Source organism: Colobus angolensis, unplaced genomic scaffold, assembly GCF_000951035.1.
Source record: "Colobus angolensis palliatus isolate OR3802 unplaced genomic scaffold, Cang.pa_1.0 Scaffold36, whole genome shotgun sequence".
Taxonomy (NCBI): Eukaryota; Metazoa; Chordata; class Mammalia; order Primates; family Cercopithecidae; genus Colobus; species Colobus angolensis.
The window spans coordinates 5712233-5735960 of NW_012116932.1; the positions used below are offsets into that span (position 1 = coordinate 5712233).

A 23728-nucleotide genomic window follows, 5' to 3' on the forward strand; every position below is an offset into this window, starting at 1 on the left:
CTCCTCTCCTCTCCTCTCTCCTCTTCTCTTCTCTTCCTGATGGGGTCTCACTCTGTCACCTAGGCTGGAGTACAGTGGCACAATCCTAGCTCACTGCAGCCTCTACATCCCTTTGCTCAGGTGATCCTCCCACTTCCGCCTCCCAAGTGGCTGGGATCACAGGTGCATACCACCACACCCAGCTAGTTTTTGTATCTAATTTTCCTTAATAAAAAAAAAGTTAGTTGTCTAATAAAGAAATGTTAATAGTTTTAGGCTTATTAAAATTATGAACCCATGAAGCAACTCATTACTTTCATAAGGACAATTACTTATATATAGGCAAAGGCACTCTTAAAGAAAAATCACAGTTTACGCTGATTATTTATAATTAATCAAATTTCAAAGGCTGTTATTATTCAAGACCTATGCCTCTAATGGGATTGCTTCCATTTGACCCAGATTGCTCCAATGTAAATAAAAGGCCAACACCCACCCCTATTTCTCAAGACCCCTGGCAGGTCAGAAAAGCATAAAACCAGGACTCTGGGGAAGGTCCAAAGGCCACACCAGTAGGTGACCCTGCAGCCCTGCTCTGTTCTGATACTGCTATTCTGCCTCGAAAGTCTAGGGACCTCTACAGCCAGACCAAACAGAGGACCATCTAGGTTAACTCCAAAGGGTCAGGTTTTCTGAGAGTTCAAGTCAGGGAAAGACATACCTCTGTTCTGGGTCTGTACTCTGGAATTCTCCTCTCCATGCTGGCTTCTTTGGAGGAAAAACAAGAGACTTGCCTCCATATGGAGTGTTAGGAGGAAAAAAACGGGGGTTTTTTAGGAAGTGGTTCCGACTCTCCATTCTGGCAAGCAGAAGTCGGTCTAGTTCTCTCTGTGGCACACGTAAGTGGTTCATCCAGTTTTTATTCTTTGGTTGACTTGCTTTCTTTGAAACATACAAAAGCATAGAGTCAATGACAGGCAAAGGAACTGTGTATGTTGACATCTTGACCAACTGCATGACCCATAGATGGCCAACAGAAGCTCTACTCTATTTCACGATGGATTCATCACAGCTTTTCATGTCATCTGAATGCCTCCCCCTTCACTGCCTCTCTGTCCCCCCAAACACTGCTGTGCACAGGCTTCCAAACTGACCTTGAGAGGTTCTCTGGTCCTTTGTTTGGCCTTAGGAGTTAAATTCCACGTCAGGCTGTCCACAGTGTGGTCTAACTCATCTTCGAACTCAGCAAGCTTCTTCCTGCATGAATCTTCAAGCTTCTTGTTTAGCTCTTTCTTTGGGACGGACCGCTTCTCACAGCTAAATGTCAGTTTGGAATATCCAGGTAGGGAGATGCCTACAGCATCAAAGAAACAAATTGAATTACTGTAGCAAGGTGAGGAGGTGGGCATTCCTAAGATGATGAAATAAAACCACCAAAGCCACAGTTAGCTTGATCTTTCTCTAAACTTTCACATTTACCACACTAGCTATAATTGCTCTTCAACATATGAATTACTCCTGGAACTTATTCTATGTATTCAAAATGGCCGGGCATGGTGGCTCACACCTATCATCCCAGCACTTTGGGAGGCCAAGGTGGGAGCATCATTTGAGCCCAGGAGTTGACACCAGACTTGGCAACACAGTGAGAGTGAGACCCCATCTCTACCAAAAATAAATTGAAAAATGTGCTGGGTGTGGTAGTGCATGCCTGTGGCCCCACATGCTCAGGAGGCTGAGTGGGGAGAATCACTTCAGCCCAGGAGGCCAAGGCTGCAGTGAGTTATGGTTGTGTTCTGCACTCCAGCCTGGGCAACAAAGCAAGACTCGGTCTCAAAAATAAACAAACAAACAACAACAAAAGTTAGGACTAGAGTGTTAGAATATTTTCCGATATGGTCAAAGAACATGAGTAGACCACTGTCACACACACATGCATGTACACACACCCCACACATGAGCATGCTTTCTGAAGAGCTCACATGTACACACACCCCATACATGAGCTTTCTGAAGAGCCCACAGAAGGAATGAAAGTTTGTATGAGCTTTTTACACCCTTAAGATCATTCCCCGCCCCCTGGCTGAGCGCAGTGGCTCACGCCTGTAATCCTGGCAATTTGGGAAGCTGAGGCAGGTGGATCACTTGAGGTCAGGAGTTCAAAACCAGCCTGGCCAACATGGTGAAACCCTGTCTCTACTAAAAATACAAAAAAATTATCCAGGCATGATGGAGGGCACCTGTAATCCCAGTTACTCAGGAGGCTGAGGCTGAGGCAGGAGAATTGCTTGAACCCAGAAGGCAGAGGTTGCAGTAGATCACGCCACTATACTCAAGCCTGGGTGATGGAGCAAGACTCCGTCTCAAGACAAAAAAAAAAAAAATCCCCCCCCAAAGGTTAAATGAGAACATTCATTGCCAGCAACAATGCAATCAAATGGATACCATCACAAATCTCTTAGCACAATGCTTGGTTACTTCTCAATACGTGTTAGCCCTATTCTTACTGACCTACATAAGATATTGAGTTTCCAACTAACTTTAAAATACTAAGTGGTGGCCAGGCACAGTGGCTCACGCCTGTAACCCAGCACTTTGGGAGGCCGAGGCAGGTGGATCACCTGAGGTCAGGAATTCGAGACCAGCCTGACCAGTATGGAGAAACCCCATCTCTACTAAAAATACACAATTAGCTGGGCACAGTGGCGCATGCCTGTAATCCCAGCTACTTGGGAGGCTGAGGCAGAAGAATCACTGGAACCTGGAAGATGGAGGTTGCGGTGAGCTGAGATCGTGCCATTGCACTCCAGCCTGGGCGACAAAAGCGAAACTCTGCCTCAAAAAAAAAAAAAAAACTAAGTGGCTTAGTACTCCATGACACTTGATTCTGCTACCTCTTTCTTGCCTTACTTCCCTACGCAGCTCAGACCATCAGTGGAACTCTCCCCAGGAGCACCCTCAATTTTCTAGATCCCAATCCTCCCAACCCAAACACCTTCTCAGCCCCAGAAAATCAAACAGTCCCTCAACCGGAGCTGCGGGAGAGCTTGTCTTCTGAGCCCAGCATGCTAGGCAATCCTGATATCTGTCCACAGAATCCATGTAGGGACTTCTCCCTATCCACGTGAGGACTCTTCCAAAAGTCTAACTCCCTGCTTAAGCCCACATCACAGCCTCCCACCCCACTCATTCTCAGAATATCTTGCCTCCCATATCACAGGAAACTGGCCCAATGTCACATACATGTGCATACCCTCTCTGCCTCTCTACCTAGCCTTCCCTATATTCTGAGAGGATGAGAAGCTGCACTCTTCATGCATGGGAAAACCCATAGGTCCATGTTCCAACTCATGAGGAACATGCTCCCTTGCTTATCTATGTCTTCAGTTTTTCCTTCTCTTAGTTTTTCAACTACAACTCCAAACACTTACATAACTCTTGGTGTTGGGCAGCAGATGTGGGCATCATAGTCCACATGGAGAAGACTGGGCTTCAGTCATACAGGCTGGGGAGCACTAGCGAGAAACTGGCATGTCAGATGCTCAGATCTGACTTTCCCAACAGTCACCGTCGAAATTAAAGAAAAGGGGGAAAAAAACCTCTGAGCAAGGAAATGGCAGCAGAGGTGGCCAGTGTGGCCCTGCTACTGCAGAACTTCCCCCGAATGATATCAGAGGTGCTGAGAGCACAGAAGAATTACCTTTAGGTGCAGAGTGAAACGGCGCTGTGTCGGTGTAGTAATCTTCTGGGGAGATCAAACGATGTTTCCGTAGTAACTCGCTGTCTATACACCATCTGAAGACACTCTTCACTTCATAGAAGGGAAGGGGAGAACAAGGTGTTTCCAGACAGACTGACCTTGAAGAACCCACACCCAAACTTTCTTCATCCTCTAAGTCTAAACTATCTAACAGAATTCCTTCTCAGAACCCTGTGGGAATGTTGAGATTTAAGAAGGTAATCAAGTACCTATCAGCCACTTACAAGAGGCCAGCCACTGGGCAAAGCTGTGTTGTATTATCTGAGCTAAAATACTGTTGCAGAGAAGTCTACAAGAAAATAGAATTATGAGAAATACGGTAGATTGAATAAATGGTCCCAATTCTTCATTCCTGTCTGTATCCAGGCCCTTGACTGTGTGACTCTGCAGTGCCTGCTACTAGAGATAGTGCACTTCTTCACCCCGACTGTGGCCATGTGATGTGCTTTGGCCAATGAGATGTTGGCAAAGGCTTGAAATGCACTTGTGCAGCTGAGCCTTCCCTCTTGTGGCTTTGCCATCATTGTGACAAGAGCTTCCCTGTCCCTTCATCTTAGACCTCAGAGGGAATCCAGAGCAGACCTGAGCCTGACCTACACAAGGAGACACGCCTAGCTGGACCCACAGCTTAGAGCCAGTCCAGCCAGCCAAGCCCAGCCAGCTCGGCCAATTCCCCACTGACCTGCAGACACAGGAGAGAGAAAATCTCAAGAGAGGGAAGGTGATAATTAACGTCTATGGGTGATGAGCCCAGAAATAGTAGCAAACACGTTATTTTTATAACACATAAATAACATTATTTATAAGTATTCCAAAGAATTAAAATGAGCAATGGCTACCTTTGGCAAGTGGACTGAGTTTGGAGAGGTGAGGTGGAAAAGGCTTTTTTAAAAATAGACTTTATTTTTTAGACCAGTTATAGGTTTGCAGCAAAATTGAGAGGAAGGTGCAAAGATTCCCCATATACCTCCTGCATGCACAAGGTTCCCCATTATCAACATCCCCCACCAGAGTGATACATTTGTTACTCCTGAAGAACCTACATGGACACATTACTATCACCCGAAGTCCTTGTTTACATTACAGGTCACTCTTGGTGGTGTACATTCTGTGCATTTGTGCAAATTTATAACGTACAGGTGGAGACTTTTTATTCTTCATTAGAAGTTCTTCTAAACTATTTGATTTTTAAAAACCATATATATTTATTACTTTGATAAAAATTAAAGAAAAAATAGGAAGAATATAAGACTTTTTTAGCTTTTATACAGTTTTATTATCACTTATCAATTCTTGATAGGCAATGCCAGCCTGGAAGTGGGCATTTCTACACTGCAAACAAGAGAGCCGCCTAGCCGCCCGCATCGGTCCTGGCCTCAGGTAGGGGACAGTGCAGCCACGCTCAAGAGCAAGCGGCTATGCCTGGTTTTGCGGGGCAACCTAGAGCACCAGAAAGTGGTGTCACACAGGGGATCAGGACTGGGCAGAGACAGCACTGAAAAATCTCATTCCCCTTCATCCCATCCCGCAACAGATGTTTCCAGGCAAGAAGATATGGGAGTGTTTGTAAGAGTGACTGGAGTAAGCAGATATTACCAGGAGAGCTTTTAGATATTCTTAGGGATGTATAATTTAAATATGCTTCACAATATTTCAGATACATCAAGAGGAATAAAGAATAATACAGTGAATATCCATGTACCCATAAGTCATTGCTAAGACAGTTAACCCCCACCATATTTTGAAGTTACAGATTCTTAAAAACAGAACTTCGCCTGGCCAACATGGTGAAACCCCGGCTCTAAAAAAACAAAAAACAAAACTTCTGCATGTCTTAAATATAACGTGTCATATGTCATCACACCTATGTGATCCATGTAGTTCTAATAATCGATTCTTACCGCTTTTTAGTATACGATAGACAATAACCTACCTGTCCATTCCTCTAATGATGCACCCCTGAGCTGTCTCCAGGTGTTTGCTATTTCAAGCTTCTGAATACATTTTCTTGTCTGTACATACAAGAAGCTCCCAACTGGACTTGCTGTCACCAAGGAGGCCCACAAAAGGCAGTGGTCTCTCGCCCACTGACCTTCACCCCTTTCCCTGACATCATCATCATCATTCTGTGTGAAAGGACATCCCTCTGGCTTTAATTTGCTGATCAGTAAGAATGAGCATTTTTATTTATTTTTCCATTTCTGCAAATTCCCATTCATGGTTTTTGCTCTTTCCTAAGTGAGCTGTTTGCCACTTTCTTATTGACTCCTAATTCTTTATGTATTCTGGATACTGAATCTGTTCGTTATATTTGCTTTTGTGGATTTTGTTTTCACTTTTTTTTTTTTTTAAGGTGAAAGCAAGTTTATTAAGAAAGTAAAGGAATAAAAGAATGGCTACTCTATAGGCAGAGCAGCCTGTTTTTATTTTTTATTTCAAAATAAAGAAGTTTAAAATTTAATGCAGTTGGCCGGGCATGGTGGCTCACACCTGTAATCTCAGCACTTTGGGAGGCCGAGGAGGGCAGATCACTTGAGGTCAAGAGTTCGAGACCAGCCTGGCCAACATGGTAAAACCACATCTCTATTAAAAATATAAAAACTAGCCAGGCGTGGTGGCGCATGCCTGTAATCCCAGCTACTTAGGAGGCTGAGGCAGGAGAATCACTTGAACCCAGGAGAGAGAGGTTGCAGTGGGTCGAGACTGAGCCACTGCACTCCAGCCTGGGTAACAGAGTGAGACCCTGTCTCAAAAAACAAAAACCAAAAACCACTAAATTTAACTACATTAATTTTTTTTTTTTTTTTTGAGACAGGGTCTCGCTCTGTTGCCCAGGCTGAAGTGTGGTGGCACAATCTCAGCTTATTACAACCTCCACCTCCCTAGCTCAGGTGATCCTCCCATCTCAGCCTGCCAAGTAGCTGGGAGGCGCATGACACCACACTCAGCTATTTGTGTGTGTGTGTGTGTGTATTTTTTTTTTTTTTTGTATAGAGATGAGGTTTCACCATTTTGCCCAGGCTGGTCTCAAACTCCTGGGCTCAAGTGATCCACCCAACTCAGTCTCCTGAAGTGCTGGAATTACAGGTGTGAGCCAGCACGATCAGCCTGAATTTCTTAATGTTTTCTTCACTATTTGGGCTTTTAGGACCTTGTTCAAGAAGTCCTTTTGTCTCCAGAGCTCATGAAGATGCTTTCTCATAGCATCTTCTAGGCTTTAAAACATTCAGAGCTTATTTGCTGTGTGGTGTTGGCGAGAGCTCTAATTTTTCTCCCCCCAACCCAGATAACCAGGGTCACCCAGTTAACAGAGCTTTAGAGTCCATGTTGCTTTCCGTTGCTCACACCTTCACTGACTGCTCTGTTCATCTGCCTATCTCAGACTCACACCCTTTCTCCAGGACCACTCTCCTTCTGCTGGAAGTACGTTCTTTAGTGTGTTCCTTGAGTCTCACTCTCCTGAGTTTCTTGTTATGATAAACTCTGTTTCCCATCTGGAAATGCCTTTACCATGAGCAGATTCTTGAACAACCATCTATTTCAATGCCTGATTCTAAGCTGATGGTGAAGAGTTCCAAGTCACACTCACTGTATCACATGGCTTCCGGCTCCTACTGTGGCCACTACAAAGTCTACTCTCAGTCTCAGCATCTGCTCTCTGTAATTTGTGTCTTTTCCTCGGCTGTATTTAAGATCTTCTCTTTGCGCTTAGTGTCCTGCAGTTTCATTATGACATGGATGTGGATTTCTGTGCTTCCTGATTCTCTGTGTTCAGGCTTCCATAAGTTAGAGAAAATTCCTGGCCATTGTCACTTCAAGCCTCACGTCGCCACACTTCGCTGTTTAAATGTGTGCAATGCCTCATCTGATCTCTACACTTCTTATGTTTCATGTTTTCTATCTCTTTGGCTCTCTAGTCTGCATTTCTTCTGATTTTCTTTTCCATCTACTAATTCAAAATCTCTGTAGCCAAAATGGACCTGTTGTTAAACCCACAGTTTCATCTATTGTACTTGTCATTTCCAGATGTTCTCTTTGATTCCTCCCCAGTCTGCCAGGTCATTTTTAGTGGTCTTGTGCCTCCTGGTTCAGGCTGCTTCCTTCCTTTAGTCTACAAATATCTCAAGCATTCTTAGTTTAATTTAGGATGTCAAAGGCTGGGTTCTCAGAGGTTCAGTTCCGTTGTGGTTCTGCTGACTTACTCGTGGTGGCTTTTTCTGTATGTGCTTGGTAATTTTACCTGTGAGCTCATGTTTAGCTGGTTTTAATCTGGGGAAATCCAGAGAGACCTGGGTGTGCTGGGAGCAGCCACACACCATGCATGTTCTCACTAAGTTTGCAAAGAACACCATTCTTTTAACCTGGGCCACTTCTCAGGGCTGTGCTTATAGCAAGTGGCCTAGAGGAATGAGGTCATGTTTCTTCTGGTCAAAGTGCAGGTTTGTTGATTGTCCACCGAAAAAGCAGTGAATTCTCCAACTCAGCATGCATCGGCCATGACACCAGCCCCACTGCTTGCACAGCATCTGCCTGGGCCCTTTGTGTCACCCCGTGGGAAACCTGTGCCAGCAAGAGGCTCATGCTGCTTGCTGTGCTCCAAGGACCCAGGAATCTCATATCTTCAGTCAACATCTGTGAAACACTAGGCTGGCAGGTTAGTCTGTAAACAAAGTAGAAGCCAGACCCAGAAAAACGTCAGTCTCTCCAGGTGCCTGCATGCTGCCCTCACGGAGGCAGGAGAGCTCCTCAATGTGAGTTTTCCAGATCATGCAGCTGCCACCAACACAAATTTCAAACCTTTGTAATGGGAAGCTATGCTTACAATCTCAGGGGAGCTTTGGCCACCCCAATGCAAGATCTCAGATAAACTTTCCTCTGGACTCCAGTGGACAGAGGCCTCATCGTCTTTGAGGGCGTAGTTCCAACTCCACACCTCATGTGGTTCAAGGCTTCAGCTCTGTGCCACAAGTTGCCGGTCACAGGAAGCAGTGGTTCCTGCTTTTGGCTGATGCACCCAAGGCCAGCCAGGGGTGTGGGGTTTCCCTCGGAATAAACGCCTTTAGAGGCTACGGTTCTGGTTTCAGCTCCCTCTTCGTTTCTGGCCGTTGGGAGATTTCCCTTGCTTATTTGTGAGTTCAACTATGCACCTATCTGAACCGTTCCAGCAACATTCAAAGCTGTCAAAGATTCTGCATTTCTCATAGAGAGAGCAGAGCTTGCTGTGCAGGTACTCGTGGTCCTAGTGGGTCTCCACCAATCTGCTCTCTATGTTGAGGTCCCACACCTTCACCAACAGGTAGTCTCTGGTCATCACGTACTGCCCACTATGGCTAAATCTTACATTGGGTATGGATGAAATTATTTGTGAGAAGAAGGACCTACTGCTGGGATCTTGAGGCTTTTCAAAAAACTTGGGAGTGCCTGTTGCACAGGGCCAAGGAGCCATGCTGTTCGGTCGATGGTCCCTTTGCTGCTACTGTAGACAAGCACGTTGCACTGGTGTGAGTGGAACTTGGCTGCCACAAAGATTTCCGTCAGCTCCTCTATGTTAGCAGGTTTGATGTCTACCACGTCAAAACGTCTATCTGTGATTTCTAAGTGTCATAAATTAATTCTCAGGTCATTGATAGTGCATAATTCTAAGTGGATCTTGAAGTCATCCATCTTCATCACTCAAGTTATAACTTTCTGCTCTTTTATCTCATCCACTTCTTTTCCATAATTTTATAGTTTTATCATTTGTAGAGAGTAGAAAATGAGCAGTGTTCTCTTGTAACCATCTGATTTTATTTTTTTCTCAATTTCTAGACTTTCCTAATAGCCAAACCCTGGTTCATGACCTTTAAAGGTACTGTAAACATTATATTCTCCCCTAGAATGAGGGCGGCTTTTATTCTCCACTTCCTGCTGAAAAATAACTCTGCCATCCTTGTCTTCTGCCACAGGAGCTCCAGAGTAATTAAACTCAATGGTGGAAATGATATCTGCTGCAGAGTGAGGCTATGTAGCCCCCTGGTCACTCACTGCTGGTCATCAAAGCCTCTTCTGGCCTCTCCCCTGCGGCGAATCTTCAGTCATGTCCTCCTCGATGGCCCCATCGACTTGTGAGAAGCACCACTGGAACTCATTGCCCACCAGCAGCAGCCGCCTCCAGCTCCTGTTATGGCAGCAGGCAGCGGGGACAGGTGGGGTTGGGCGGGGACCATGGTGGACCAGGGAGGAGGCTTCTGTGCCACTGCCGCTGAGCGAACAGTCCCGGCTGTCACCACCGCCCAAACAGAAGACTTGTTGGAAGTTTTCAAACTTTGTTGTTTGCCCCATTAGCCAAGATTGCTCCATGTCATAAGACATGGTGCCAGCCAGGTGCGGTAGCTCACACCTATAATCCCAGCACTGTGGGAGGCCAAGGTGGGCGGATTGCTTGAGCCCTGGCGTTCAAGACAAGCCTGGACAACACAGTGAAACCTCATCTCTACAAAAAATACAAAAATTAGTGGAGATGGTGGTGCCCAGCTACTCCGGAGGCTGAGGTGGGAGGATCCCTTGGGAGGTAGAGGTTGCAGTGAGCCAGGATGGAGCCAATGCCCTCCAGCAAAAAAAAAAAAAGAGAGTGAGAGAGAGAGAGAGACATGGTGCCTTTGAATGGTCTTTCCTTTTGGAGGTCTCCTATAACCAACGTATCAGTGAAGACACACCTTCCCCCATCACGTATGTTCACTGAGAGTTCCATCAGGAAAACAGAAACCAATCTATGTATAGCAAATATTAAAGGTTTTAATACAGAGGATTGCAGACTGAGGGAAATAATGTCAGGGAAGCCATCTGCTATAGTTTAGGAGTTTGTTCCCTCAAATCTTATATTGAAATTTGTTCCTAAGGTTGGAGGTGGGGCCCAATGGGAAGTGTTGGGTCATGGGAGTGGACCCCTCATGCGTAGATGAATGCCCTGGGTGTGGGCAGGCAGGGAGTAAGTCCTCACTATATTAGCTCACCTGGCCCCCCCGGCCCCCCACTCACACTTGTCTTCTCGCCATGTGATGCCTGCATGGCTCCCCTTTGCCTTCCCCCATGAGTGGAAGCAGACTGAGGCTTTCACCAGACGCCCAGTATTCCAGCCTGCAGAATGATAAGCCAAATCAACCTCTTTTCTTTATAAATTACCCAGTCTCAGGTATTCCTTTACAACAACACAAATGGACTAAGACATCATCATTAACAACTTCAGCCAGCAGCACTGAAGCAGGGCTTTCGTAAGACGTTATCTGGAAACTCAGCCTGGGCAACATGGCAAGACCCTGTCTCTACTAAAAATACAAAAAACTAGCCGGGTGTGGTGCTATGTGCCTGTGGTCCCAGCTACTAGGGAGGCTGAGGTGGGAAGATCACATGAGCCCAGGAGTCAAGGGTTGCAGTGAGCTAAGAGTTGTACCGCTGCACACCAGTCTCGGTGACGAAGTGAGACCCTGTCTCCAAAAAAAAATAAAAAGTTATCTGGAAGCTGTTTTGAAACTCACAGCCACTCAATCATGTGCCTACTACTGCTTTTTGAAATAAATGGCCTTCCTTTCCAAAACTCACCAAGGGCCTCTCATCAGTTGACCTATCCTGGAAGCACAAGGGGGAGGTGCCTTCTGGGAAATGTACTCCCGATCTCTCCTTGGCAACAGAGACTTTGGCAGGGGGTAACAGCAATACCAAGTTGACACATGCTAGCCCAGTTCCCAAGGACTTTGGTGATGGCCTATTTAAAATATCAAAAGATAAGACTTCCATACAAAGGATAAAGGCCATGTGACAAGAAGATGTATCCTCTCTCTTCTGATACAATTCTTTCCACAGTCCTGCCCCAGGGTATGGGTGGCTATGTGCTGTGTCTGCAGGAGCTGTCAGGCCTGGACATGTAGCTCGTGAGCCTTGGAAAAGCCTGTTCTGGCCTTGTGACCATCTTTTCTCCTCTGGGAAGGGTGGGCTTCCTATGCTAACACTGTGGATCCTAGGCATGGCTCTGTGAGGTCTTGGATAATGTGGACAAGTTTCCAGCAAGGGACAAGAAAGAATGAAAGCACAAGATGTTCTGCAGCATTCTGATCTTTCTCCCTCACTTTTGAGAATTTACATACGCTTGCCACTTTGTCACATTTGTATTAGCAAACAGAGAAAGGTTGCCTCTATGCCTCAAATAAGAAACTTTTAGGGGAATGTCCTCATTGCCAGTTATCTAAGCAATAAAAATAAGTTACCTTGCCCTTCTCTGAGAAGCAGACACCAGAGGGGTACCCATGGAACTGGATTAGGGTGTCTACTTCTTCACTTCTTAAATAAAAGAAAGACACATTACCAGCAGAGACCTGAGAAACCAGGGCAGATAATGTCTGATTAGAACTTAATATCGTTCTTGGGTAAAAATAAAATGAAAGTCATTGAAAAATTCTCCAAACTGACATTTGTCTCCTGGTTCTCAATGCTTTATTTCACTTTCATTAAAAAAACAAACAAACAAACAAACAAACAAAATCAAAGTAGTTAATTATTTAATCTCTAGCCAACAACAACACAAAAGGGATAGTAGCTGACTCCCAGGACTCAAGGAACATCAGGCAACCAGTAAAGACTCTGGAAATTTGCTACCAATAATCTCTGCCAAAATCCACATTATCTGGGCCACCATTGAGGGAGGGGTCCTTGCAGCTACACTCTGCTGTGGTGGAGGAGGAAACAGGAAGAGATACAACTCCTGTGCCGGAGTGTTACTGTTTAATGGGACTTGAGTCTCAGAGGTCTGGCAGGCCTAACGAAGGATAGGGCTTCTGCTGCTCAGAGCTACACTCTAAGAGAAGTCATCAACACTCCTGAGACACTGTGGCTAATCAACAATCCTTCCTCCTCCCGACAGAAGAAAGCCATGGGTTTTGACAGCAGACACACCCAGGTTCAAATCTAAGTCCCACCCCTTCCAAGTTGTGGGGCTTCAGGGAAGTCGTTTGATCATCTAAGTTTAGTTCCTACACCTGTAAGATAGAAAGAAAACCTACCTTACAGGGTTGTCGGGAGGATTTAGTGGGATAACCTGTGCAAAGCATATTAGCATCTGGTCCCTAGTAGGTCCTCATAAGTTTAAATGCCCTTCTAAGGCACTGTATTTTCCACTTCTTCCTCCCTCTAGATATTTCCCTCTAGGCCACAGATATAACAGGTCTTCTAAATATACTGTCTTTTCTGTCTACTGCACTGAAAAATGATAATTTTCAAGAATTCAGGAGAATAGGTCAAAGTCTTTGAGGGGAGTGGTGGAGGGAATAAAAGGAATCAGGGTTTCTTGAAGAAATGGCTGATTCCAGGTCTGGGGCCAGAAATACCCAAGATGAACCTGGAACATCTCACCAGCTCAGAAAGCAAGGAAGTTATCAAAGACAGCTGGTTGTCAAATGAATCAGCAGCTTGAAAAGGCTCTCTGCCAAAGATGGAACAATTCGAGCACCAAAAGGATAATAAATAATTTGCAGTCATGAAATCCAAGAGTCCACAATGATACTAAAACAACCAGAAAAACCTCATTAGTCACCTTTGGCAGATGTTAGGGGAACCAACTCAGTATTTTAAACACTGGCAAATAAAGGGAAAGAATTAATGCTGCCCATACTTAGGGGTAATCAAAGTAGTTTCCAAAAAGTTTATCTTTATAGAAGTACTTCAGCTGACAAGTAAATAAAGAATGATAGAATTATTATTACCATTAGCATTTCATTATAATTTGTAACCCCTAATAAAATAACAAAATAAAAAGGCTGCCAGCATCATGAAAAAAGAGATATCAACCACATATCACGTACCTCCTGAGGGAAACACACAGCATCACCTATGAAGTGCTCTTTCCCCACCACCCAGTCTGCATTGAACCTAAGCCTCATAAAGTCTCAAGAACTAATTACAGATTTATAGGAAATACAAGGAAGAACAGACTAAATGACACCATGATGCTGATATCAGTAAAATTCAGACTATGGGCAAGTCTATAGGGAAAACAACCCAATTTTGATTATAGATAGTTAATTGCCCCCTAAGAGCATTGTTAACATTCTGAAATACAAGTTTTCAGCTTTTTTTTCATGCATATATACTATAAAAATGGGATTATCCTAACATTGTTCTGTAACTTTTTTGCTAAATTAATAAATAACAGACAGCCATCTATACCTACAACACAGGTATAATTCATTCTTTTAAACAACTTTGTAGTATTCCATAGTGTGGATATGCCATAATTCATAAAGTCAACTTTATCTCTGCATAGCTGTATTTCTAAAGGATCACTCTTTAAACTTCTGCATTAAGAAAACAGTTTTCAGTGAATGCTGGTGGTTTGGCGATGGAGCTTTGATGAGGAACAAGATATTGGTGTAATCTGAGAATACCTCTCTATAAAATGCTAATCAATTATAATCTGATTTGGAGAATTTAATGCAGAAAATCCTGGCAGACACCAACCCACTCAGGGGATGGAGGTTAACACCACGTGACCCTCCTGGTGTGCAGCAGTGAGATGAACAAGGAATAACTTTATGTGGTGTTGTTGCCCAGAATGTGTGCCTAAGTCTGGTCATGGGGAAGCATCAGACAGAACCATTTCCACCCTACAGAATATAAGTCTGGTCAAGAACTGTCAGGAAGATGAAAGACAAGAAAAGATCAAGGAATCGTTCCCAATGAAGGCATCTAAACAACAGATATGACAATTGCATGTGACATGACTTCCTGGACAGGATCCTGGGCCTGAGAGGGGAAAAAGCCACAGTGGGACAGTCGGTAAAATTTGAATGGGATGTAAAAGTTGTCCAAATCAAAATGGAGTCACTTGTGTTAAAAAAAATACCCTGACAAATGGAGCTGGGGAAGGCCATGCATAAATGCCTGATAACAAGAATTACCACAAAAGACACCTTGTATTAGTCCATTTTCACACTGCTATGAATAAATACCTGAGACTGTGTAATTTATAAAGAAAAAGAGGTTTAATGGACTCACAGTTCCCCACGGCTGGGGAGGCCTCACAATCATGGTAGAAGGCGAAGGAGGAGCAAAGGCATGTCTTACACGACAGTAGGCAAGAGAGTGTGTGCAGGGGAACTGCCCTTTATAAAATCATCAGATCTCATCAGACTTATTCACTATCATGAGAATAGCAAGGGAAAAACCTGCCCCCTGATTTAGTACCTCCCACCAGGTCCCTCCCATGACACGTGGGGATTACGGGAGCTATAATTCAAGGTGAGATTTGGGTGGGGATGCAGATAAACCATATCATGCCACAAAAATCACAACCTCACAAAATGTCATTGCAACCTTACGTAAACACAAAAATCTGCCCGGCAACTGCCTGTTTAACCTCAGACTGGTATTACTCTTGTTAACGATTCTTTAGCCAAGGATAATTACTTCAAAACCATCGTATAATCCTCCTCACGTTTCCTTTAAAAACCTTTGTCTTCCTTTACCTCCCTGAATATGCACACAGTTTACAATGGCACGTGTATTCCCATTGCAGTGCCCATCATTTTCTTATAGAGTCTCTCTCTGCTATTTAGGTTGACAAGCATCTGTGGGTTAGAGGTTAGTGTTGCACAGAAACTGATTTCCAGGTTGTGGGGGTTACATGCTGGTTATGTAGGACAGCATTCCTGTTTTGGAGATACACATACTGAAGTGTTTTGTGGTAATGAAATATTCTTTTGTGGTAATATTCATATTATCATGTCTGCAACTTGCTCTCCAAATATCCAGAAAAAGCCTAGAGAGTGGGCGATGGAGCAAACACAGTAAAATATCAACAGCCCGGGAATTGGGCGGGCATATGGGAGTTCTTTATACACACCTGGAGGCAACTTGACAAGGCTCTCAAGGTCCTGTACTCCAACCTGGCTCATGACCCGCTCGTTTTCCGCAATAGCCCGTGCTTGGGCCTGAGTGATATGTCTCTCCAACATTTCAAACTCATCCAGCCGCTGCTTATAGAGCTCCCGAATCTGGCAGGGGGATGATCAAATGCACAGAAATATGGTGAGATTACTTACCATTACTTAGCTTTACTCAGCCCTACCCCAGGATCAGGGCTTCCAGTGAAGCACAGAATAGTCAGAGAACTATTGCAACCATCTGGTCTGACCTACTAGATCTGAAAACTGAGACCCATAGAGGGAAAAGGTTTAAAGGTTTCATAGTAAGGCCAGTAACAGACTCGAGCTTGGTTACCTGTCTCCTGGCTTCACAGTAAAGAGAGCTGCCATCCAAACAGTGAAATACCAAATACAAGTTAGCACACTTCCTGTGGTGCCACCCAGATTCCCATTCAAGGAAGGACTTGTTCCCTAGCTACAGGTAATGTCATCAGCAGACAGCCCCTTCACAGTCCACCTAAGCTGCTGGAAAGGAGTCACCTGAGACCACGTCTTTTCTGCAGCACCCACATCCTGTGTCTGAGAGAGGCAGGGGTATAAAGGCCTGGCCATTTTGACCCAAAGAGAGAAACTCTGACAGGCAATACTCTCTCCAGGGCAACCTGCTGCATTTGTCAAAGCTTGTTGACAAATGCATCATCAGAGTTCAGCTTCTTCCATGGCTCACTCCTTCTGTTCCCTTCTCCTCACAGGTGTTGATAGCTAACAAACACCTGTAGCCCAAACGCTGTCACAGTACTTGTGCCCAGAGAGTCCACTTGGATGCCCAACATACTCCTCAAGACTAATTACAGATTGACTAGTCAATCAGCCAAACTTCTGATCCATATTTTCTGGTTCAGACTTCTCGAGGCAAGAAGCAGAGAACTCACCGGTGCGGGTAATATGAAAGAGTTTGCATTAGCCAGGCATGGTGGTGTGCACCTGTAGTCCCAGCTGCTTGGCAGGCAAGAGAATTACTTGAGCCTAGGAGTGCAAGATCAGACTGGGCAACACAGTGAAACCCTGTTTCTTTCTTTTCCTTTTTTTTTTTTGAGACAGAGTTTTGCTCTTGTTGCCCAGGCTGGAGTGCAATGGCATGACCTCGGCTCACTGAAACCTCTGCTCCCAGGTTCAGGCGATTCTCCTGCTTCAGCCTCTGAAGCAGCTAGGATTACAGGCACCCGCCATGCTGCCCAGCTAATTTTTTGTATATTTTTTAGTAAAGATGGGGTTTCACCATGTTGGTCAGGCTGGTCTTGAACTCCTGACCTCAGGTGATCTACCCACCTCAGCCTCCCAAAGTGCTGGGATTGCAGACATGAGCCCCTGCGCCCAGTCTTATTTTCCTTTCTTATTTATTTATATTTTAGAACTGGAGTCTTGCTTTGTGGCTTAGCCTGGAGTACAGTGGTGCAATCACAGCTCACCCCTGCCTGCTCTTCCTGGGGTCAAAGGATCCTCCTGCCTCAGCCTCCAAATAGCTGGGACTACAGGCATACACCACCATATCCAGCTAATTTTTAAATTTTTGTAGCGATGGGGTCTCAAACTCCTGGATTCAAGTAATCCTCCCATCTCAGCCTCCCAAAGTGCTGGGATTACAGGCATGAGCCACCATGCTCGGCCAACCCCACTTCTTTTAAAGAAAAAGAAAAAAACAGTTTATGTAGGAAGACAGTGTTCCTTATTGTATTCTTAAAGTTGGTGGGATCGCAAAGATGTTTACTTAGTCATTCTTTTAATAAAAATTTATTGTGTACCCAGGCGTGGTGGCGGGCACTTGTAATCCCGGCTATTCGGGAGGCTGAGGCAGGAGAATCACTTGAACCCAGGAGGCAGAGGTTGCAGTGAGTTGAGACTGCACCATTGCACTCCAGCCTGGGCAACAGGAGCGAAATTCCATCTTAAAAAAAAAAAAGATTTATTGTGTAATTACCATTTACATTTGGGGAAATGAATCAGATATGGTTTCTGCCCTTAAAGAGTTTACAGTTTAGCAGGAGGGGCCTGGCAAGGATACAAATAGGTGAAATCAACTCTTAAAAGTGCTATGATAGCATATGAATGAGGATATAAGGAAGGCTAAGAGGAATTAACTACATCTTTCTGGGGTCAGGAAACGCCTTTCAGGAGACAGTGGCCTAGGACAGTTCCTCAGATATAAAGTACTATGTTCTATGTCATGTGTTTTATTATTTGGGTCTCCTGACAATCTGTGACCCTAATTTTTGGATGTAGGAATTAGCATCTTATCCAAATAACAAGGCCAACTATCACTTACTGAGGGCTTACCATGTTGTAAATACTCAATATTATAAATGCTTTACTGTACTGACTTATTTAATCCTCAAAACAACCAACCCATGGGGTGAATATTATTATCTGCATTTTAAAGATAAGGAAACTGAGGCATATAGAAGTAAACACCACCCAAGGTCATATAGATGGTATGTGCAGGAGCCAGGACTTGAACCCAGAGTGTATGGTTCCAGAGCATTTGCTCTTAATCATTAGACCATGCGATATTTCTATAGGTGGGCCTGGGGAAGATCAGCTGCCAAGGGGGTTATCTGAGGGAAAACTCAGGCGATGCAGACACTCATACGGAAGAGTGATGATTGCTTCTCCCAGGGAGAACGAATTTGAGTCCTGTACAGACAGTCATATGGCAGTGACATCTAGAGACAAGTGAGGAAAAGGAAAGAACAGATGACAAAAAAGGAAAGAGGGAGAGGAATATAGGTATAAGAACAGCAACACTGCCGGGCATGTTGGCTCACATCTGTAATCCCAGCACTTTGGGAGGCCAAGGCAGGTGGATCATGAGGTCAGGAGTTCAAGACCAGTCTGGCCAACATAGTGAAACCCTGTCTTTACTAAAAACACAAAAAATTAGCCTGGTGTGGTGGTGTGCGCTTGTAATCCCAGCTACTTGGGAGGCTGAGGCAGGAGAATCACATGAACCCAGGAGGTGGAGGTTGCAGTGAGCTGAGATCACTCCACTGCACTCCAGCCCAGGCGACAGTGCGAGACTCTGTCTCAAAAAAAAAGAAAAAAACCAAAAACCCAGCAACATTACAGAAGTGGAATAACAGACGCCTGCTCTTTTCAAAGTTTCTTTTTTTGTAATTACAAAATTAATTCATGTACATTGCAAAATTCAGACAATATAGAAATGTGCAAAAAAAAGTTAAATGTCCCATAAGAGTATTGTTAACATTTTGTTGTAAAAGTTTTCAGTTTTCCCATGCATATATATTATAAAAATGAAATTATCCTAACATTGTTCTATGGCTTTTTTGCTAAATTAATAAATGGCAGGCCAGGCGCGGTGACACACGCTTGTAATCCTAGCACTTTGGGAGGCTGAGGTGGGCAGATAACTTGAGATCAGGAGTCGGAGACCAGCCTGGCCAACATGGTGAAACCCCATCTCTACTAAAAATACAAAGATTAGCCAGGCATGGTGGTGCATGCCTGTAATCCCAGCTACTTGGGAGGCTGAGGCAGGAGAATCGCTTGAATCCAGGAGACGGAAGTTGTAGTGAGCCAAGATCGCGCCACTGCACTCCAGACTGGGTGGTATAGTGGCTACTTACAGGACAGATACTGAGAAGATAGAATCCAATGAACTGGGTGACTGGTCATGGGTTTATAGGTTTATAATGCTCCATATATTCTGGCTCATGTGAATGACAGGGATGTGAGTCCGAAGTTCAGGGGCAAGGTCTGGCTGGGTAGGCTGAAGTCTTAGCAGAGTGAATGTGGTGACCCATGAATCACAGAGTACAGGGTCCCAGCCAGGGGCTCTGGCTGCACTTGAGGAAGCCTATAACCCATGGAGGGGGCGAGGCAGGTCCTATAAGTATCTCATATACTGTATGGGTCTTCATTTTGTTAATGTCTATCTACCTCAGCTAGGTTGAAAGCTACAGAGGACAGGTTGCGTGTGTGAGGGTGGGTGTGCCCGAACACTGGCGTTTTTATTCACTGCTGAATCCCCACTGCCTAGAACAGAGTATGACATCCAGCAGACATTCAACAAATGTATTAAGTGAAGGTATGACTCAAGTTAAGGACGTGGGATGCATGTCACTTAAGGGGCAGGTAGAGGACAGAACAGAAAGGAGAAGAAGAAGATCTGAGAGGCAGGAGGCACACCGGGGTAAAGGATCGGGTATGGGAGAAGTGCCCACAAGTTTAAGGGAGTCCCCAGTAGTGTGGCCAGCAGAGGCAGAGGCGGACTCAGCACAGAGGCCCCAAGTCAACTGGTTTTCTCCTTATACAGCCGAGGAAGCAGAGTTGCTGTTCTAGAGACTAGACAGGCTTCCTAAAATCTGCGCATGAATGGCCAGTCAAGATTGTGATTTGTGATACAAAGGCACCCCAAAGCCGGGTGACTTTTGGCTTTATCACCTCCATGGAACAACTATTCAGCGGTCTGCCACAGTCATTCATTGATATACGCAATATATAATGTATGTGTCTAGAGAAATACAGACAGGTGCTATAGATACATGCCGCACGTTGTGTGGTATGTGTGGTATTTGCATATGTGTGTGTATGGATAGAGCGTCCTTCCACTAGAATGTCGAGCCCACGGACACTTCGGCACGATGGGCTGTTTCTCAGCTGCAGCCCCAGATCCTGGAACAGCGCCTGGCACCTGGCCGGCGCTGACGCGTGCCGAGCGCTGAGTTCCCGGCACCGCCGCGTTACCTGCTGCAGCTGGTCCACGAACTCCTCGTGGCGTTTATTTTCGCTGCCGCGGGCCTTGATCAAACTTGCGCTCACTTCGTCGCCGATGACCTCGGCAGAGTACAAGTTGCGGAAGACACCGGTGAGCAAGTGCGAGATATCTTGGGAGCGCAGCGAGGAGGGGCGCAGACGAAGCAGCTGAGGCTCGGGACGCGCCGCCAGCGCAAGCTGCGTGGAGCGACGGGGCCGGGCTGCGAAGTTGTAGTGGAAGCCCTCGGAGTAGGAGAGGGAGGAATACAAGGACTTCCAGGTGGGCTGGCTGGGGCTGCTGGACCCGGCTGGTGGCGAAGTTGGCGCCCACATTGTGCCCTGGCACTCGTTGGGCCGGGACGCTGAAGATCCCCGCGTTATGGAGCTCCTGGTCTCCATGGCAACTGAGACGCGGTTAACTCCCTGCGGCACTTCTGCTTCCGGCCCTACCCCTTCCGCCTTGCCTTTCTCTCGGGTCACGTCATCGCTGTGGTCGTCGTAAACATTCGCATCTTCAGCATCGTCCTTTTAAAAGTGAGCTTACTAAGTGTAAGGATCCATGGAGAAAGGTTTAATTGACACAGCCAGGCCTGTCTGCAAAACCTTGTACCTAACTACCTACCTTCATCCATTCTTTAATTTGTTAAGCAACTGTTCCATTCACTCATCATATTTATTGTGTAAAGATTGTGTTTCAGGTCTGTGCTGGTAGCTGAAGATACTAAAGAAGTATGATGCTGCTTCTGCCTTCAGGAAGTGCGCAGTTGTGTATGTGTGTGTTTGTGATGAGGGCGGTGGGTGTGGAGGTAACAGTAAAACAACTGTACTTTAGTGGATTAAGGCTAAGGTGGAGATAAATATTGGTTGTCATGGAACTACAAAGGAGCACAGGAACTTAGTCTGTAGAAGGAGTGATTACTTCTTGGAACAAATGAAAACCAAGCAGAGATTTCAAAGAATGAGTAGACTGAACATCATTAGTCATCAGGGAAGTGGAAATTAAAACCACAATGCAGTACTACAATTAGAATGACAAAAAACAAAAAAGTACTTAAATAAGAGCCAGGTGTGTGTGGTGGCTCACACCTGTAATCCCAACACTTTGGGAGGCTGAGGCAGGAGGATCACTTGAAGCCAGGAGTTTGAGACTAGCCTGGGCAACATAGGGAGACCCCATCTCTACAAAATATTTTAAAATGTGGGAAGGGCTGAAAGAAATTCAGGAGGAGTGGAACTTAAAAGAGTGTGAGGGTGGAGGAATGGCACTGATAGGTTAGGGCCAGATCATAAGTGAGTTGTTAGGCCACAATAGGGAATTTGGACTTTATTTTGAGGGCAGTAGGAGGTTCATCAAGGGTCTTAAGCTGGGGCATGTCGTGGTCAGCTCTGTTTTACTAAGATCATCCTGATTGCTATGAGAATAGACAAGAGAGGCAAGAGGCATCAGAAAGTTCAGTGAGGAAACTAGCACAGAGGTTAGGAAAGAGATGAAGGGAGATTGGATGAGAGAGAGGGAACTGAATTGGAGATAGATCCAAAAAGTAGAATTGACAAGACTTGCTGGTGGATAATGGGAGGTAAGAAACAGGCACCAAGAATAACTCCCAGGTATCCTGTGTGTGCAATCAGCGGGGTGATTACAGCATCACTGAGATGGAGAAGAGGACTGCATTTGTCCAGGGCAGCAGCATGACATCACATTGACTGTTGTCATTTGCACAGCACAGCATTTGCTCACAGGTGATACAACCAACCACTTTATACTCCACGGTGAGTTTGCTTGCCTTACATCCTGAAACTCACTTCCAGAGATGATTGCTAAGATGCTTGCCCACACACCTGGGCTACTTCCACTTCTATTTCTCTTGGTTGGTCCTGGCTCTCTCTTTTGTCCTTTCCAGTACTTTTCTGTGCTGAGAGCTGAGAAGCCAGGGCCGCCTGCCCTGGACTGCATACTTGAGAGGCCCATCTCTGGCTGTCCCCCAAATGCACTCTTTCCCACAGAGTAAAAGACCACAGGGCCAAGATGATGTGCCCCGTGCCCCCTCTCCAGGTACATGGGACCCCGAAAGTATGTGCCCACATGTCCTGAGTTCATTCCAGGGCCTATGCAAGCCTCTTCTTTAAGTCAGCCTCTCAGGGCTGACTTAAAAGGGTAGCTATGGTGAGGGGAGGAGGAGGGAAGTGGAGGGAGCTTTGGCAAACAGGCATTTCTCCAATTTTCCACAAGCATGCAAGGCCCCCAGTGGTGCAGGAAGGAGCTGTGGGTAGGAAGAGGGATGTAACAGTCTGGGGCCTCCATTGCTCTAATGTGGCAAATGGAGCCCCAATTGGGTGGTCTTGTCAGTTAGGAGCAGTTCCGCTTGTGGAGGCTCCCTGGCCCCCTTCCCTGTTATAGGGAAGGACAGGACAATGGACTCTTGCCATTACTTTTGGCTTCTCCATCCTGCCTCTAGACAGCCTCAGAGACAGTCACAGTGTCTGACTAGCCTGGGAGAGGTCTCCCTTTGCATGACCCCTCCCACCCTCTGGCTCCAGGCTAAGGTCACCAGCAACCCTCCTGTCTCTCCAGTGGCAACAGCCACCCCTCAGTCCTCATCTCAGCAGCCTCTGGTGCTGCTACCCATTCCCTCCAACTGATGCACTCTCTTCCCTGCCTCCCTATGTCTTCTGTGCATCACCTATCTCCACCCTTGGGTCCCTGTTCTACCAATATCTCTCTGCTTGATAAACTGGAAATCATCCCTGATTCCACCATGCCCGGCATTCAATTTCTGTTTGCTCCCTGGCTAACTGGAGAAATGAATGACTGCAACCCTGCACTGGTAACAGGGCTCAGATCACTTTTGGAACCACTCTTCAGCTCCCCTCCCCTGGGGACTTCATCAGCACAAAGGGAATTCCTTGTGGTCACTGTCTTCATTTTATAACCTGTTCTATTGACCACATTTTTGTTTGTTTGTTTACCTCTGGGTTCCCACACACATTTTTGGCCTTTACATTTTTTTTCACTGCTTTTTTCTTTTTGAGACAGGTTCTCACTCCATCACCCAGGCTGGGGTGCAGGGGTATGATCATGCCTCATTGCAGCCTCAGCCTCCTGGGCTCAGGCAATCCCCCTGCCTCGGCCTCCTGAGTAGCTGGGACCACAGGTGTGCACCACCATGCCCAGCTAATATTTAAAATTATTTGTAGAGACAAGGTCTTCCTATGTTGCCCAGGCTGGTCTCAAACACTTGGATTCAAGCAATCCTCCTGCCTTCACCTCCTGAAATGTTGGGATTACAGGCATGAGCCACTGCACCTGGCGTTTGGCTTTTTTTTTTTT

General features: G+C 45.6%; 1 protein-coding gene and 1 pseudogene across 3 annotated transcripts in view; both read right to left on the reverse strand.

Annotated features, from left to right (window-relative positions):
• Window positions 1-21154, reverse strand: part of DLEC1 (deleted in lung and esophageal cancer 1) — a 68324-nt gene extending 47170 nt beyond the window's left edge. For all 3 annotated transcript variants that reach the window (XM_011953328.1, XM_011953330.1, XM_011953329.1), the window contains exons 1-5: window positions 20392-21154; window positions 15609-15759; window positions 3680-3790; window positions 1134-1333; window positions 701-921 (exon numbers count right to left, since the gene is read on the reverse strand). In XM_011953328.1, coding sequence (XP_011808718.1) covers window positions 701-921; window positions 1134-1333; window positions 3680-3790; window positions 15609-15759; window positions 20392-20799 — 1091 coding nt within the window. In that variant the 5' untranslated portion in view covers window positions 20800-21154. The remainder of the gene's footprint in view (window positions 1-700; window positions 922-1133; window positions 1334-3679; window positions 3791-15608; window positions 15760-20391) is intronic.
• On the reverse strand, window positions 4368-9403 carry LOC105519851 (annotated as a pseudogene).
• Window positions 21155-23728: the final 2574 nt, after the last annotated feature.